The sequence below is a fragment of the Phoenix dactylifera genome, unplaced genomic scaffold, assembly GCF_009389715.1.
Source record: "Phoenix dactylifera cultivar Barhee BC4 unplaced genomic scaffold, palm_55x_up_171113_PBpolish2nd_filt_p 000528F, whole genome shotgun sequence".
NCBI lineage: Eukaryota > Viridiplantae > Streptophyta > Magnoliopsida > Arecales > Arecaceae > Phoenix > Phoenix dactylifera.
Window position 1 is genome coordinate 338354 of NW_024067938.1, and position 19382 is coordinate 357735.

At 37.4% G+C, this 19382-nt stretch overlaps 2 protein-coding genes across 2 annotated transcripts; both read right to left on the minus strand.

Moving 5' to 3' along the window:
• LOC103702661 (bifunctional aspartate aminotransferase and glutamate/aspartate-prephenate aminotransferase-like) lies at positions 1-4992 on the minus strand. Its single transcript, XM_008785179.4, has 9 exons — positions 4447-4992; positions 4267-4360; positions 4081-4184; positions 3265-3513; positions 3035-3148; positions 2645-2728; positions 683-853; positions 477-590; positions 1-393 (listed from the first exon to the last, which is right to left on the minus strand). Exons 1-9 carry the CDS (start codon positions 4846-4848, stop codon positions 250-252), a joined length of 1476 nt encoding a protein of 491 aa, XP_008783401.2. The 5' UTR covers positions 4849-4992; the 3' UTR covers positions 1-249.
• Positions 4993-7266: 2274 nt separating this feature from the next.
• On the minus strand, positions 7267-18537 carry LOC120106330 (uncharacterized protein At5g49945-like). Its single transcript, XM_039119322.1, has 3 exons — positions 17443-18537; positions 7993-8196; positions 7267-7908 (listed from the first exon to the last, which is right to left on the minus strand). Exons 1-3 carry the CDS (start codon positions 18475-18477, stop codon positions 7681-7683), a joined length of 1467 nt encoding a protein of 488 aa, XP_038975250.1. The 5' UTR covers positions 18478-18537; the 3' UTR covers positions 7267-7680.
• Between the last annotated feature and the right edge of the window lie 845 nt (positions 18538-19382).

Sequence of the window (19382 nt, forward strand, 5' to 3'; positions counted from 1 at the left end):
TTTTCATGATGAATGATAAGTTCATATTGAGAAACAAACTGGAGAATTCCTTTGTCCACTGAAACCTCGAAATGGTTACAGATTTTCAAAATATAAGAATAATAATGCATCAAATTTGTAACACAAACAATTTATTATGCATTCTTGCCATGTAATTTCCTGAAGCTAAAGTCAGAAATTAAATTAATAATTTCAGACATTTTATCATAAAGCTACAACAACGAAGAGCATGCCCTTTAACCATTCTGATTACGAAACAGGGATAGGGGGCTTGAGAAGAATCATGGCTTCTTTTATTTTTCCCACTGCTGCTTGTAGCGTCGATAGGGATGCAGCATAGGATATTCGGATGCACTTATCATCTCCAAATGCATCACCCGGGACGAGTGCAACCTGCCAATACAAACCACAATTATGTCATAGGACATTCTACTATTACTCAGCTCAGAAACTACACTAATTCTAACTGAACATACTTGTGCCTTGTCCAAGAGGAACCGGCAAAGGGATTCAGAGTCCTTGATAATGCCAAACCCTTCAACTTCAGCTCCGTAGTAGGAGCTGAAGTCCACGAACAAATAAAAAGCACCCTGCAATAAATTAATTGTTATTGAAGCTTAAATTAATTTCTTAAAGCAGGAGCTTTAATTGAACTATGTTAACCAGAATTATGCTGGTTTACCTGGGGCTCTGATATCTTGACGCCCTCCAGTTCTCTAAAGCTTTTAACAAGGAAGTCTCGGCGCTCTTGGAATGCTCTCACCATGGTGGAGACTGCTTCACCACCAGCATAACCCAAGCCTAAAGCAGCAAGGCCTGCTTTCTGAGAAATGCTACTAGCACCTGAGGTAGACTGCAATAATCCCACACGTCTTTGGTATTAGCCACTGATGTATAGATAGTGAAAGTAGAACAGATATATAAACAAATTTCGACCTTTGCGATCACTATAAACCCGTCATAAAAATCAGACTTAAGATATATGAACTTATTAGTTGCTACAATAAAAAGATGGTGCGAGTAAGCAAGTATATTTGAACTTGACAAGGTTTTATTTAGCAGGGTAGATCTCCACATACATATAAAACGGATAAGAGTGAGAAAACACCCCCTCTCAAATCTCGGAGAAAAGCTAAAGGGGAAAAATCCACTGTTCGTCTGTTCCTCAGACTCAAACCTGCATCTCTTCCTACTGGGATGCAATCTGCAGTTGGTTTAAGCTAAAGACCAACCAAGCCCAGCCCAACCAACAAAATCCCTAACCTTTAACTCGATCCAACCCATTAATTAACCTATGCAACTAAATTGTTAACCCAATCCTAATTCAAAATTTCAAATTTGATTAGGTTGGTCGAGTCATGTTGGACCAAGTAAAATTTAGAATTATATTTGACCCATCATTTAGTGGATTTAGATGGTTCCTGTTCTACTTTGAGGTTTCAATTAGGCGGTATGAGCTAGCTAGACTCGAACTCTTGAGCAAACTTTAATCACACAAAATTTCGTCCATTTAAAACCAATTGATGGGATTTGATTAGATGAGATCTATCTTGGAGCAAATTTGAGGCCAAATCTTTATTTATACTCGGTTATAAAACATATGCCCTTGGGTTCAAGTCATGTCAAGTAAGGATTAGAACTTTCTTTTGTTATTTTGTCTTTCATTTAGTATTCAACCCATACCTTGAAATTTAATTTAGACTGTGATCTAGCTAGACTCGGACTCTTCAGGTAATTTTCATCATGAGAAAATTGCTTCAACAATTATGCCTTCTACAACATATTCATACTTTCTTCAATCTTTTGTACACCAACACTGGAAAATTCAAAATGCAACTTTACTGAAGAAATAGAGAAGTTTGGAAGTATGCTTTCTCCTCTATAGCAATCGACAAACATTTGAGACTATCCCTCAATGTTTTTTAAATTCCTCTACAAGTCAGCCAATTGAGCTACTATAGAAATCTAATTTATATTGTCCCAATAAACTGTTTGAACAACATTTTTTGTACCACCATTAATTACATTATCTTTTAGATGGTTTGGTTTGACTCTCACAGTTCTACATCCCAATCAAAATGCATATGTTAATTTTCATTCGCTTGCATGTGAAACAAAAGCTTTTACCTGACTTAACTTCCAAATTCAACCTCATGTGCACCCCTATTAAACTTTTATAATTCCGATACATGATAAATTATTCCCATGCATCTCTCGGGTCCTTTGCTTGTGCTAGAAATATAATTAAGGAACGCATATTTTATAATAGAGAAACAAGATATTTACAAATTAGTTTTGTCAAACTTTACACTCTGTTGCATACTAAACTGCTTCACCTTTACACAACTTCTATTCCCCTCCTGCCAAAACCCTCCACAAAAATACCACCGCCAAACAAGGTTTGCTGTTCATCATCATGGTTGGTGATTATTAATAGAAAAGCACAGCAACATGACACTTGCCAAGCCAACCCATGTGGTCGTGACAAGGCTTGTTAGCTATGCCATTTTTAAATTAGATCTACGACAGAAACGTAGCATGTGAGTTATCAGGAACATTCAGAGATATTGACTAACTTATGAATAGCCTATTTAGCAGGACTTTATAAGAAGAACGATAACAGGTGAGTGGGGAAACAATTTACCTGGCTTTGGATCTTTCCACATGCAGCTACAAAGTGTTTAGGACAAGCAAGGTATCCAAGTCGCCAACCAGTCATCGCAAAAGCCTACAGACATGCACATCAGACTTCAGCTGACAATTTGTACAAATATTATAAACTTTCAAGCCTGAAGAAGCATATGTTTGTGCTATAGTAAAAGCTGTGTATGATTGGATTTAGTGCCTGCTGGGTAGAAATTAAGCTAAGAATGAAAGCATGTTAAAATCCCACATGGACTATAAGGTGTATGAAGCTATGGTTTCATTAAAATGTCACAGCCAAGAGCTTGAAGGAATGAACCCTTGGCTTGGTACTCCATACATTTTGACTGTGCTAAACCAATCGAAGAAATCCACATAAACAATTGATTACCTTAGAAAATCCGTTCACAGTCAAAGTTCTTTCCCACATTCCAGGCAATGAAGCAAAGCTTGTGTGTTTTGCTGGTGGGTAAATAATATGCTCATATATCTCATCAGATAATACCTGAAAGGCAAATTGTAGTAAACACTAAGCTCAGTATCTATAATATGATACGGATTTCTTGTGAACTTTGTTGTTCTAGTATATACATATGTGCAAGCCCTCTCTGAAAAGCTTACCAGGAGCCTTGGATGCTTCCTTACTATATCAGCTATCTCCTCAAGCAGCTCCTTTGGATAAACAGAGCCGGTAGGATTAGATGGAGAACACAGAATCAGCAACCTTGATTTCTCATTGAGCTTTGAAGCAAGGGCCTCTGGTTTAAGAAGAAAATTATCTGATATGTTTGTGGAAATAATTACTGGTGCTGCATCAGCCAACCTAGCCATCTCAGGATAGCTGACCCAATATGGAGCCGGAATTATGACCTGGATAAGAAAATAGTGGAAAATGATGTGAGAGAACAGGCAAAAAGCAACAAACATTTCTATGAAGCATCTATAACATTTAAGAATAAGGTTCAGATTAAGGTTATGTTGTTTCATATGACATGATGCACACTATAAATATAAAATTAAACAGTAGACAAACTTCAACATATTCTTCCTCCAGAGAACTCCATCAGCATGAGAACTACAAGTAACATTTGCAAGTAGTCTAATCATATTGTCAAGTCAATGCCGATTATGTACAACTTTATCCTTTCAACTGATATCATATATTGCTGTAAGTTGAACATAAGGACAAAGAGGTTGCTTGTTTGTTCCCAATCATGGCCAAACAAGCAAACAAGGAACTTTTGAAAGGGAAACAACTCATTTTCATAATTCTAAAATAATAGAAAAGGTTTCAATTTTCATTAGTCTCACTAATACTCAGTTAATAGAACCAAAGGAGAAAGCAAGGCAAAAGCTTAAAAATCCCCCAACAACATGAGTAACAATGAAGCACCGAAACACATCATTCACACAACTGAAATGAAACCAAGACTTCACCTCATCCCCTGGCGAACAAACTGCAAGCACGGCTTGCATGATAGACTGCTTGGCTCCATTGCTCACCAAAATCTGATCGGGCGTGTATGATAAACCATTCTCCTCTGCCACCACCCAAAAAGAAGCATCAATAAGTATCCAAACTTTCAAATAACCAGCTTTTAAGTTAAGCTCAAATCCACCAACCCTGGAATTTGTGGCAAATCGCCTTCCTCAGCTCCAAAGTTCCGGCATTCGGCGTGTACCTCGTGTAACCTTGTCGAATAGCATTGATTCCAGCCTGAACGACCCAACAAGACCGATTCAAAAAGATCCAAACCTTCCTCAATCCAGATCAAGATCACCAAACAGTTCCAAGAGATTCACCTCAGAAATGGCGGCGGGGGTATCGAAATCCGGCTCCCCGGCCGCCAGCCCAATGACGGGCACGCCGGACTGGACGAGGGCGGTCGCCTGGTCGGTGATGGCCATGGTCTTCGAGGGTTTCACGGAGCTCACCCTCGGGCTCACCGTGGGATCAACGGACGCCATCGGATCCGCGGAAAGCGCCGATCTTGCGCTAGCTTTGACCGATGGAAGGCGTCCCCCCCTCCGGTCCCAGGAGTCTCCGAAGCGAATGGAAGCAGAGGAGGAGAACTCGACGGATCTGGAGAAGGACAGGGCTTTCGAAAGATTGGAGCCCGGAAGGGATCGGAGGGGAATTCGGGATCGAGAGGGGAGGGGAAGGCAAGAAGAAGAGGAGGAGAGCAAGGAGTGAGAGGCCTCCATGTGGGGGTAGCTGAGTATGGGGGAACACGCGAGTTCTGCCGAATTCTTCCCAATGTCCGAGTTCTTATTCTCTCCCACCAACCCTGAAGCCACCAAACCCCACCAACCCCGCGAAATTGTTTAGAAAGGGAAGGCACGTCTCGCGAGTCCGCCAAAGTCCAAACCAAACCCCATTGTGATTTGGAAGAGAAGTTGGGAGTCCGGAGGAGCCGACAATCCCCCGCCGTTAGCTGTACCAAATCTTTGCATGAACTGAGTCTCTCACACAAAAAAAAGAAAAAGAAAAAGAAAAAAAAAACATTCTTTCTAAAAATTTGAATACTTTCTCAAAATTTATATTTATTTATCTATTCTCATAAAATACTGTTTTTGCACAAATGCTCATAATATAACGATTCTTCTAACACCATTAATAAAAACTATATTTATTTTAATAAAATAAAATTTTGAAATTACTTTTTTGTCCTCCATTGCGATCGCCTTATATATATATATATATTTTACACATCTACCTATTAAGACTATTTTAGTTATTTTAATTTGAAATCTTTAATTTTTTAACTGCATTAGATGACGTGGATACATGTGCAAAAACATATATAAAAAAAGGATAAAATAGCAAAACAAATGTTTTACGAGTATTCATATAAATATTAATCTCGAGAGGGTATTAATGCAAAATTTGATATTTGGAAGGGTATTCATGCAAAAAAATCTAAAAAATAAATAGATTCGCTGGATTATTAAGTGGTGGTAATCTAACAATCTCATATCTTGACAAAAATACACTCATCTATATTATATTAATCATATTAATATCTATATTAATATAATATTAATATATTATAAATATATTAATATTGATTAATAATATTTATAAATAAAAATATATTGATATTTATTAAAAATATTAATTATTAACAAAATTTGACAAATATTTATTGATTATCAATAAATCTAACATGTGATTTATTAATAATTAATATATTTATTTGTAAGAAGAAACATATTTTCTAATATATGTTTAATTAATTTAAAAATATTTATTAGCTTATCTAAATATATTTCAATATTCAAAATGACTGATATTGATAGTATTTATATAAATGGACCATAAATGACTACCGAATGGACTGAATAAAGTGTTATTATCTAAATTATTTATTTAAAGACATGTTAAAAATTTAGCAGTATTTCCATATAAGATTACCTGTAATCAATCATAATTATCTTTTTTTGATGCCATTTTTTTAAATAATTTTTCCACCAACTAAACATGATTATTTTTTTTTTCTTTCACAATCATTTTTCTAATGATTTCCTACCCTAACCAAACAAACCCATAGAGATGCATTTATTAAAAAAAAAAATGAAATATATAAAAGAAGACAAATGCCACAAGAATCCACAGAAGGCCCGCCCGTTATGCATTGCATAAAAGAACCTTTCTTTTTATGAATGCTTTCTTTTCAGCCTCAGATCAAATGAATACGAAGGGAGATCAATCAAATAAATAGGCCATGAATGAAAAAGTGGAAGTGGTGGGCCTTTCACCTTCTTTCTAATGACTCATGGAGCTGATAAATCTACTTCAAAAAGAGGAAAGATAGGAGTGCTAGTCCGGAAGAGGGGTGTTCTTCTTTTTTTTTTTCATTCAATTATTTTTGCTTGACTTTAGCCTTACTTATAAGAAAAAAAAGCAAGAAATGATGCTAGTTTTGTTATATCTGACATGGTTGATCAAAAGTTCATTTTGATTTATATATGATAAAATTTCCATAAGCTCCTTTTCGGTCATCCTGCATTTCTTTACTTCACCGACATTCACAAATTAGGCTAATTGTATTATTAAATGAATAGCCTGCCCGATCGTCAGTTGATAGGCGAAAAGGTTCGAAGTTGGTGGAATGAATTGTTTGTTTGCTTTATCAATAGTGTGTTCCACAAGAAGGCAAGATTTTTTTCCCTTTTCTGTTTCTTCTTTTTGGTATAAATGAACAGGGTGGAGTTAAAAAGGAAAATGGGGAGGACAACAAAGCTCTACCTCCAAAGTTTGCATTACATACTGACCAATATGGCTTATAATACTCTAGATGATTATCACCATAAGTTCTCGAGATAATCAGTCAGGGAAAATGATCATGGTTATCTGTGGCCATCACAGAGGTTCTCAAGTAGCATATAGGCATTACAAGACAGTAATACAGCAGACAATTATCTAGTCTACCATCCAAGCCAACTCCATGGTGAGTACACTGCTGAAGCATTGCCTTTCCAAGGTTCTCAGAGTAGACAGCAAACTCCTGGCGAGTACATTGGCGAAGCATGCCGCCGTGATCTGGTAATGCTAACTGCAAGAACTAATAAGCTGAATAAAATAGAAGCTCTAACAGCTTAAGAATCAGCTGATGCAGCTCATAATTCTAAATGAGTTCATAATACTTGATGTATTGATGAGTCTCGGCTAACACACCACAGGTAACAGCAAAATTCAAATATGCTACACTACAGGATTTGCTGAAGCAGTTGTGCTAAACTACACACGTAAATCAGTTCAAATGATAACTGGACCAGCCATGCAAAGCAGCAGCATTGGTGATCTGCGAAACAGCCTCCTAGAGGCCCCAATAATCTGCTGAAAGCATTGACAGGATCTCCTGTGGTAGTGGTTTAGTTGCCACGACCTAGAAATTCACAAATTAAAAGAAACAAGAGCAGCATAAGTGTTCCCATGGAGCAGTTATGCAGAAGAATACAACTTTGCTTCAAGTTTAAGCTATGCATTAAGTGTAAAGATGCAACAAGCCCCAGCAACCCATGCAAGTAGAATATCTATGAGCGGAGCATCTTAATTCTCGGCATTGACTTCTTCATTTGTCGAGCACGGTCTTTCTCTTCCCTTTTGCGAAGTGCCTCAGCACTAAGCTTGGCCTCAGTATCTGCCATCAACTTTTTCTTTTCGGCCTTTCTTTTCTGCAGTGCTTCCTGCCTGACATTTTGAAGTTCTTTGAATGTCTCTTGAGCTGCTTTTGCTCTAGCAGCTTCAGTTTTAGAGTGGGCCTGCAACACATATGAATACCAAGAGTTAACATTGTGCATGAAATCAAGCACATATTTCAAACCAATATGCCAAAAAAAACCTACATGAGAACTTAGTTTGTAGCGTCCAATCAAATCGATATAATATGGAATGAGAGTAACCAGTCGCGTCATGTCAGCCATGTTGTTGGCATCTGGAAGTACAAATTTAAACATGAGAATCTTCTTATGAGAGCCTGATTGTTGGTCGGAGAAATGCAGCGAGACGAACCACTTCCCAAGTTTCTCTAATGCCTTCTCCCCGAAAACCTGTGAGATAACAGGTTGTAGAAGCAACTTGGATTATGTGCACTGACACAGACTAATTGATACAAAATTCTATCCATAAACAAATCTATCAAGGAAATTATTTCCACATGAAGATCTAGCAGAGCAACTGGCAACTAGGTTTAGCAGCAAATTCTTTTGGGAGTGTGTCTGAGAGAGAGAGAGAGAGAGAGATGATTCAATGTTACCTAACATCTAAAGACATCAGCAGTTTGTTTCAGAAATGTGTCTCACAAGTAGCATTGCTATCTGTCTTCCATGTACAAAAGCTCAATCCTATTAAACCAATTCAAATATTCATTCTGGAAATCGTAAAATTCCATTTGTCAAAAAAAACAAAAAATAGAAGGAAACTATGTGTAATATAGCTGGTTATATTTGTAAGAAAAATCACCATCCATGAAAGATGCAAGCAACCATGCAAACCCTACTTCTATCATTCCATTGCTAAAGTAGGTTTTGATAGCAACCAGAGCCATGTTGCAAGATTTTTCAAGCCTATTAATAAATGAGCTGCTCCAAAAAGGAAAAAAAAACTACAACTCCCAAATTATTGTATAAGGAGACTGAGATCCACAACACAGCAGAGAGGTCATGCTTTTACTAAAGCCATCAGTTATTCATTTCTAAGGCTTCAAAATTTATAAGTTTTAGGAAGTCCCATTGATGTTTCAATTACGTTAAAATGACAAAAGATGATTAACATGGCTATAATGGACATTGCAATGCTTCTGGTCATCATTGTGACTCCTCCATGTGAAAGCTGGGTAATGATGAAAATAGTGTTAATCCTAGCAGCCACAATCTTCCATGTATAGTGATTCACCCACTTATGAATCTAGAATCCACATCGACTTCCTAAAAGCTTCATTACTTTGTCTATTTCTAACATATCCACTTCATTGCACCCACACTTTCTCCTGAATAAGCAACTAAAGGTGTTAACTCGCCAAAAGTAGCTTTTGAGAACGGTGTTAGTAAATGCTTCTCTTGACTAATGAGGCCAAGCAAAATGATTATGGTGAGATAATACTCGTAACTTAACCACTAGGATTTCAGAATATATCACTATAGAATAGCAACTTTAGAGAAAGACTTGAGGAGATGACACAAAAGTGCATCCAAGCACACTTATTGAGCCTTTCAGAAGGGATGTGAACACCATTCTGCACAATGAGAAGATTGACATACACAAACATTCTGCTATGCTTCAAGTTGGAAACAATGCTTCCAGTAATTTTAATTTTCAAGTATGCTCACTAGAAGCACATTTCATTACAACCCAGAGGTCATAGCCAAATGAATTGTCTATCTTCTTTGCTGCTATGGAAGTGACGTCCTTCCAAAGGTCTCCTCCAACTTATTATTACTCTTCCACAGTAGACATGAACATAGCTTCAATTATAAGCCCCCTCATCCTCCTCACATTCCAAAACTATTGCAATTCCTCGGAGATACTTTCCATCCAAAACTCTGTTATTCACTTCGCGGCAAGAGCAAAGTTCTAATATCAAATGCCCTTCATATTATATATAGATATGGACATAGCTTCAATTATAAGTCCCTTCATCTTCCTCATATTTCAGAGCTTTCGCATTTCCTCAGAGATAATTTTCCATCCAAAACTCTGCTATTCACTTAGCAGCAAGAGAAAAGTTCTAATATTAAATGCCCTTCATATTAGATGTAGAGAGGATCTCCTGATTCAAAAATGATGCCTCCACCACTTCAGCTTTGAAGTGTTTTCTGTGGCATTCTTAGGAAAATATGTCTGGTTGGCCTTTGCTGAAGATTGTGGAAATAAAGAGACGATATAGTGATTAGAGAAATCTTTACAGGTATTTCCTGTGTTATAAAAGACAAATAATAATAAAAACAAAACCTAGTAAGTTAGCACAATGGGTTGAGTTGCATCAGGAAGAGAATGGTGCATGCTAGATGCTGATGCGAGTTTCAATAGGCTGTCCAATAGAGGAATGGAGTAATTAGAGGCCATTGCAACAAAGTTAAGAGCTTCACGAACTAACCTGCATCTGGATACAAAAGTATTGCAAGGGTTGATACCACATAAGGAAGCCTTTCATAGGAGGTACAATATTATCTTAAGATATTACAAGATTCATGGTTAGTTACAGGATGATATTATTATTTGCTGTTGCAGAATTGAAAATAGAGTGGTTGCCTGAATGGTGAATGGAGGATTTGATTAGGTGGCCTGTTAGTCATGTACGAGTACTAGCTGTGCTTGCATATGATTAGATGCCGGATGTCTCTTATAGTGAATGTTCAAACAGTTGTACTCATGGAGATAATTTGTGATTTACCGATTAATCTCTGTATGTAAAGAAACAACGATCAGATCATGTAGAGCATAGGTATTTCAATTCTGCGAGAATGTTTTTATAGGGTTAATTAGGCAATGTAAGTTTCAGAGACGTATCAAAATTTGTTTTAATAAATGTGTAAGGGAGGATTCATAATGCTGTTGTGACTAGGAATCTCCAGTGTTCATTTAGAGGATGTGGCTTGCGCATGACTAATTAGTGTGTGGCAATGAAGCTATTATATCTGTTTAAAACATGAAACTTCCCCCTATATTTAGTCAAGGAATTTTTGAAGAAACAAGAGAAGTGAATGAATATATTACATGGTGCAAAATGTCATAGAAAGGAGAATATCTACGTCAGTCAAATGCCATCTCATTCCAATTTTGTACCCTTCGCTCGATGAGAAAATCAGTCAGATTCTACAGTATCAACAAACCTATGGGACTTAAGGAATGATGGAGAGGAATAAAAAGAAAAGAGGGAAAGAAAATCCCATGACATGGGGAATTCATCAAAGAACCCATCACCTCTGAGCAGCCTATTGAAATGACCAGGCTATCAGAGGGCCTCATCGAGCCTTTGGCTAAACTGGAGGTTTCAGGAGTTGAGGAGCTAAAGACCTTCTACGTTCCTCCTTAAGGAGAGTGGAGAAAATATCATTATTATTTCGATACAAGACGACACAAGAAAATGGTGGAAAATCCCTTTTCTTGTGTCGAATAGAAGATTTGGAAGACTAGTAATCCCTCCTAAAAGTATCTGTTCCACTTTTCTAGGAGGGATTATACTTATTGGTACCAGATTCCAAAAATTAGTACACCCTTCAAGGCAAGACAAGAACATTCATTTGGAAATCAAAAGAAAGAATATATTCGAGTTGGATACTTTTTATGAATGTCAACTAAGTATCATAAGTAAATTGATCCCGGTTGTTCAATCATTTGATAACCTCTTCCATTAAGGATGGCGCACCACTTCACAATATCCTCTAGACCTAATTTCCCACTTAGCGGATAGTGAAGGAAATGATTAAAGGTTAGAACCATATTTTGAAAATGTTTAAGTAGCCTTTAGAGCAAGGTTTGCTTATCAATGTTGTTAAACAACTTGTAATTTCAATTTTATGACTTGCCATAAAATATTAGAAAACTCAACAACTTGTTTAACCTATCATCTATAGCTTTTCTGATAGGTATGTCCAAAAATTTGTTTTGTTGTTTTCTCTTTTTCTTTTTCCAGGGGAGGGGGTTAAGAATATATAACATGCCTAAGAATGACAAAAGTTTGTTTGGGAAAATGCAAATTATATATTAATGTCGCTCTTGATATTTTTAAAAAAACTTATGATCTTAAAGTTTAAAAATTGAAAATCACCATGATCCATTAACTATCGATAGATAGAACGATCGAATTGAATAGAGGGAACTCAAATAGAGATCGATGGGTGATTGTCATGAGAGAGCTTGGGGGGAAGTTCTGATACCAAATATTATATCCTATCCACCAATAAGATGAATACAGAAAGATTTAAGGCCATTATGCTAGAGGGATGCATAAAAATATCTACATGAATATCATGTCAGGTTATGTATATAAGGTTACACATATGCAAACACAATTCAATTATTTACATTTCGAAACTAAAAGAATGAACAAACATGTGCGTATAAACAGCAAAATTCTGCATTCAAAATTAGGCAAACAGAAGTGTTAAAAAAAATTGTTTAAAAAGTTAAAGGAGAAAAAACAGTCAATTGTTAATGCCATACTCGTGGATTTATATTTTTCTTTCCCCATTCTTTAACTTTTCTTTTGAATCCTTGACAAGGTCTAGTCAATGTGTTGAATTTCTATTCCAGATGGAAAGGAAACCATGAAAGACGAATTTTAGCAGAGCAATTTTTTATTGCGCCAAAAAAGCGACAAAACAACCAGGCTTCATATCCCATCTCCTGTCTCTCCTCCTTACTTTCTCTTTCACTAAATCCCATAGACACAGTCCTGTCACTCTCTCTCTAATTCCCATGAGCCATTTACTCTCAACCCTACAGGGTTCTTTCTACCTAAGCATAGTATTACATGGACACTCGTGTCCAGCTCCAAAAATCCGTGTGGGATGCATATATGAGTCAAATACATATTGAATACTTGGATATGAAGTTCTTTGATATCCGCTTTCAAAGATTGGAAGAAAGTTGAACTCTTCCAATAATGAGTTGATCTTCTAACTGATATTAGGAGTGAGTATTTATTCTTTCTCGAGATTTGTTAAGAATGTGGATATTGAAGCAACTTTGCAAAATATTATTTTGCTAACATCCTTAAATTAATTGCAAAGATTGAATGAGAAACATGTACAGTGAATGATCTTAATAAACAATATCTTTTTAATATTTAAAATATATAATTTAGTTAAATTTATATGTTATCCTATGTATCTCCATATCTCTCTTTTTCCCTCTAGCCAAGTCAAACACTTGGATATGTGTCGAAATCCGATTCTCGTAACCGTGTCCATGCCACACTACCTAAGGATTGCTTACTTATGGAGGAAAGCATGCTTGAATTTAATTGGATGTAATTTTCATATTAAAAGATTTGTTTGCATCTTCAACTTGAGAAGGAAGTGGAGACCAAGCTATCGATTACGTGGGTTGCTAATATGCCATTATTACACAACAATAGGAAGAGAAGCAGAAGAAAATGGAGGGAGAAAATGAAAGAAGGGGAGAGGAATGCCACACAATATATACAAGAGTTTTTTTGCATCATTGCAACCCCCCCCCTGCAAAAAAAGAAAAAGAAAAAAGAAAAAAGAAAAACATCTCCAGGTTCCGCTCTTCAATGGTTGGCTATGCATATAAATATCAAGTAGCTCATTTACAAATCCAAAAGACTAAAAATCCTTGCAGTGAAAGATTTGACCATATGGATAAAGTTATATATTGTGAATAGATATGAAGAATTTATAATAAGGTACCTTATTAAAGGGCAGTGACCAAGTCAAAGATGATTTAGGCATTAACGTCAATAGTAGGTTTAGAGAGCATTCTTGAAGGTAATGAGTTGATGAGGTTCAGTTTAGTCATACTCAGTTTAAACAGATTATTTTTTATCAGCTATTCCCTAAGCTCATTATTCTTCCATCTAGCAGCATCAAACTGGTTAAGAGATCATCACATAAACAAGGAGGAAAGAAGGGTAGGGAAAGGTAAAAGGGGCCTAAGTAACTTTGAAAGTTGATAGGGTTGATGGAATCAACGCTACACATGCCACAATCAACTTAGCATGCATACTATTATAATGAATCTTTATCATCTAGTACTACAAATAGTAATGACACATTTTAGTTGGAAATAGAGGAGGTCTTGAATCCATGAATACCACTATAGTTCAACTTGCTATTTGGATAATCAATTTGCTAGGGTCATTACATTCTCACTACATAGAAATTACTATTAGAGGTATGATGTTTCATAGGATGTGCATTGTTCAAGATGGTGGATATTTTGACACTACACTTAATTGCTTAATTCTCTCTTTTCAAAATCTTCATGGTGTAACTGTTCAGCAAGCTCCACTTTCAAAGTGAGGATACAAAGTTTGGATAGCTTAGAACCCACCCTTAGAACTTAAAAATAAAGCAGCTTAAAGGTTAGACCATTTTAACTTGAGCCTAGCTTGAAGTTGTTGAAGGCTGATCAAGCCTTGCCCAAGCCTGGATTGAAATCATCAGTTAAGGGCAAACCCAGTTTAGGCATGTATAAGGATTCCATTGCTAGTGTTGGTGAGACTGCCATGATAAGGGACATCCAATAACAAAATTAAAATATTCAAAATTCGAAATTGTTTTATAATTGAAAAATGCATAAAAAAGGGTTTATTGGGTGTTGTGCTACTTATACCAAGACTAGTATTGGCCCCACATGGTACACACATAAATCGGCACTGGCCACCACTTACAGCCTTGAGCCCAAACATAAGGGCCTTAGACATGCCTAGTCATAGCCAAGACCAATCTACCTCTGAGTTGCGAATGCGAAGACAGGGAGAAAGGAAGGTGGTATTTGGCAAATATGGTGGAGACTGCAAAGTGTAAGGACGAGGAGGGAGTTTGGCAACTTCGGTGGAAAGGAGGACAAGGAGAGGAGGATGCGGGAGCAAGTGGAATGGGCTTTTTCCTAAGGGAAGGGAGTGGTGGAGATGGCCTGGAATAGCAATGACAGCAGGTGGTTTATAGTTGAATTCATCCATTCATAGGTAGCTAAGGTCAAGATGGGTCCACAATTGCTAAGGGCAAAATAGAAAGGAGGGAAGTATTTGGAAGATTGAGGAAATAAACACTAGCCTTTAATTCTAATGAATATGGGCCCTACATCTTGAATCGATGGTCCAAAGTGTCTACAAATTCAGTACGCATGCATGAACACATATATACAAGTACATAACTTACACAAATATAAATAGATAATTATATTATTTTAAGTACTGAGGGGAAATTTGCTGAGGCAAATTCGAAGCTAGCATAAGCTTTTCCCAAGCTAACCCAAGATCAATTTAGACCATGAAGGTGAGTCCTATCTTGGATCTAAAGCCTATTTATTTTGGCCCATGCTTGGTACAACTCAACCAAATGGGCAATAGGCTACTCTGAGCTCATTATCAGGCTTATTGGATCATAGTATCTATGATATTTTTTTTAATAATTTGTTATCATACATAGTTTTGTAAGATGTAAAGAGATCTGAGTAGCTAATTAGAATTGAAAACTTAGATGATCAATTCAACAAGCTGGAAACACTGTCATAAACTATAAATATAACTTCAAAGAAAAAATATTCCTTGCCGAGGATTTATAGGCATGGGGCCAAAATCAAAATGGAAAGGTCCAAGATATTGATTGTAAAGAATATGCAAATACCCATGAATTAAATTTCTAACTATTTATAATACAAAGTTGTAACACAATTGTACTCTTCATCACCAATTCATATCTCATGAATTTGAGGATATCTTTCTCAAATCTTGCTCTTCACTCTTTCGTATCAATATGTCTAAATATTCAATTAGAGGAAGGACATTAGAAATTTATTTTGCACTAGTTCCATCAATACAAATAATAGCTAGATGTGAAGAAAATTTCACTAAATAATTCCCTCTTCAACAAACATAATGCAAAGCAAACCTTACATAGTGGATGCTTCTAACAAAATTTCCCTAACATAATATAGTTTTAGCATGTTATAATTATAAACACCATTTGGCTATTAACTCAAAAAGTTCTACTTAATATTTTGCTTTACGAATAATTAAAATTATTGTTATTGACAGCAATGGTGGAGCCAAGATCTTCCTCTATGGGGCAATAACAAATAGTTTATTACATTAATGAACCTTAAAGTATATTAGATCCATAATTATTCCCTAAATTAACTAACAAGTAGTTGAATATTAGTGATGTTCGTCAACTTTAATGCCATTGCATGACATTTTCTCAAAATGAAAAATACAATCTAAGATGACAAAAGCATCGTGCAAAAAGATGTTAATGATTTTAAAAATTTTGAAATAAAAAGAAAAAGGGTATGGGAAAATGCTTGGTAGTTCAATGCATCAATAATCAGGAAAGACGCAATTTGATCAAAATAAAAATGGTGAATAGGAATAAAACCAATTCTGGTAAAAAGAAAAAAAGTAATGAACAAAAAATAAAAATGCAAATTTTAAGTAACAAATAAAAACTAGGTATGAAGGATATATCCAATCTTCATCTATTTTACAAGAAACGATATAACAGAGGTCAAAAAGCCACCCATACCCGCCCCTCTATTTTCTTTTCTTCTTCAACTATTTGCTTACTTTGGGGGTGGGAAAGAACCTCATGAACTATAACCTAATAGAACTGCAACTTTTATTTATTAGTTATCCTAGATTTCTATATAATTCCAACCAAAATTAAATTGTCAAATTTGATGGACAAGAAGATAAAATCCTGCCAAGTTATATGCATAAAAGGCATTGTTCTACAATTTTTAACAGAAATCTACAGACATTAGCTCATATATATTTCATCAGGAATCTATCGTTGGAGAAAATCCTTTATTTGGAATCTTAGTCAACATCTCTTATGTAGTTATCCAGTGAACATTGTAGGGGAACACTTCAATTAGACAATGACAAGATGAATAAGGGGGAAAAAGTTGAAGTAGATAAGACATGCAATCAATTAGTCTCCCACTCAACATACACTATAATAAGTTTGCAATCCTACAAGAATGTTCTCCCATGTTTAAAGTTTAACCAGCATTACAGCCATTCATTTCTCATCATGAGCCAACCAACTAAATACTATGAAAAATTAATAGACACGTTTACTCACAACATGGTTCCAATTTTTCAAACGAAAAATCTAACAAATACTCTTTACTCTCGTCACTGTTCAAGACCATCATCATATATTATAACAACTATTCCAGAACAAGCATGCATCTCTATAACTATAGCAGAACATGGCCAGGTGGAAAATTAATTGTCACAACATGAACCAGGAAACTTAATTTTAGTTAAGGAAATCGTGACAATATTGTTCTAGTAAAACACCTAGGTGGATCTTCATCATGTCTTACTGCATCTTTTTTAATACTTATATAAAAATTGGTTACCTTTTCTGGTTTTTTTTTTTAATAAAAAAATTGATATCCCTATATCAATAGATCTCGGACCTGTCATACGGTTAACCATGTTACATCTGGTCAAATTTAATTTCTTCCCTCATATACTAATTGGAATCAAAACTCGATGAACTTTTACCTTTCATAAGTGATTCTTTATGGTCCACACACACACACACAACTTCTATAAGTCACCAGTCTAATCCATGGCCATAACGAAAAGAACTGACCTGATCAAGCACGGCGTCAGTAATCAGATCCCCAGCGACCTCCTTTGATTCAGAAACCACCATCAGCTCATCAGCAACCCACTTCCTCCCTGACGGCGGTGCCGTCACCAGCGTGGCAAACCGCTGCAGGTCCGTGGCCTCCTTGTGCATCGCCTTCGCCAGCTTCTTCCTCGCAAGGGCCAGCACGACATGGTCCATCGCATCCTCGTTCATCACCACCTCGAACGTGATCGTGTCCTTCTTGGGGAACACCAGATCAAGCATCCTCGAGATCAGGTCGTGCCGGCTGCGCAGCTCCATCGTGGCCAGCAGGCCTTGGCAGAATCGCCGGCCGCTGGCATAGAACTTGAACACGTCCTGCCCCTCCTTAAGCAGCAGCGGCGTGTCCTTGCCGTCTCCGGTGCCGACCAAGCTGAAATTTTTATCGAATATGGAGTCCTTGGTGGCGAATTTGGCGGCCCATGCGAGGGCGATCGCCTCGTTCTGGCGCCGGCCGGTGAAGTAGTTGATGGCGAAGCAGATCAAGAAGCTGATGCAGGCGATTTCGATGGAGTAGGACTGGAGGGAGGGCGGAGTTGTGGGGGAGGGCTTGGAGGGGACGGCGGTGGGATCGGATGGGAGGGGATCGGCGGGGGATTGGGTGGGGTCGGATGGGGAGGGGGTATCGGGGATGCCCTCGAACTCTTCCTCGTCCCAGAAGTCGAGGGGGGTGGAGGGCTTGGGATGGGAAGGGTCGGAGGGGGGAGGGGGGCCGTGGTGGGACTCGGGGGAAGAGGAGGAGGAGGAAGAGGAGAGGGAGGTGGGGGGAGGGGGGGAGGAGGAGGGGAGGGTGTGCGAGTCGTCGTCGGCGTCGTCGAGGTCGTCGGCGTCGAAGCCCTCGAAGTCGGCGGCGGCGAGGGCGGAGTGGCGCGAGAGCTCGTGGGTGATGAGGGAGAGGATGGAGAGGAGGGCGAGGAGGAGGAGGAGGGCGTCGCCACGCGGTGAGAGGGAGGCGGTCAGCGCCCGCGGCCACCGGATCGGGCTCGCCTTCGCCATTATAGCTTCAGAGGAATTCCGAAAGAGAGGGGGGAAGAGAGAGAGAGAGAGAGAGAGGGTGGAGTTGTCAAGAAAAGGAGGGGGTTGGGGGGTATTTATATTTTCTTGTAACTCGGCCGAGCCCTACGATGATAAGGAAATATATCGTATGGTGTTAAATAACAGCCGTTAAATAGCGTTACAACGGTGATTACCCCGAAAACTGGTTTTGCCAGAAATAGGGCTGAACTCTAATAATCTATCGTGGAGATTACAAACTTTCTCTATTTTCTATTACAATGCAAGCTTCCCTGCTTTGGCCAACGGCTTTGACGCCCAATCTATTACCGTTCACAAAACCATAATTTATAATCATCCTAACCATAATTCATAACCATTCTAGACTTTTACAGTCTATATAAGATTGATTTTACCGAGTCATATTTGCATCATACTTTCATCATCATAAATTTTATAAGGGCTTCTCCGTATCTTTATTATACATATCCGTACCATCTCAATCAAATTTTATGGCTTTATTCTTAGTTTGCGTAATTCCTACGGCTCCCCTGATATATTTATTTTTTAATTTATCCTTTTGAATTTTACCATGCATCCATTTTAATATTCATTTCTATGACACTCAATTATTTTTACGTACTTTCTTTATTGCTCAGCGTCATGAGCAATACAACATTGTAGACTTTATTTGTTGGAAATATTTTGCCTATATCTTTATGTTATAGAAGTATTATAAAAAATAATTTAGTAGAAAAATTTCAAAGATTGAAAAGAGCTTGTCTGGAATGAGGCGTGTGATGTACACTACCCTAAAAATGTAATTTACCTCTTACGTAAAGATCTGTGGTAATCTCGTCCTCAAGGTAAAATAACCTGTCTCAGCCAGATTTTTCTCTAACGAACAC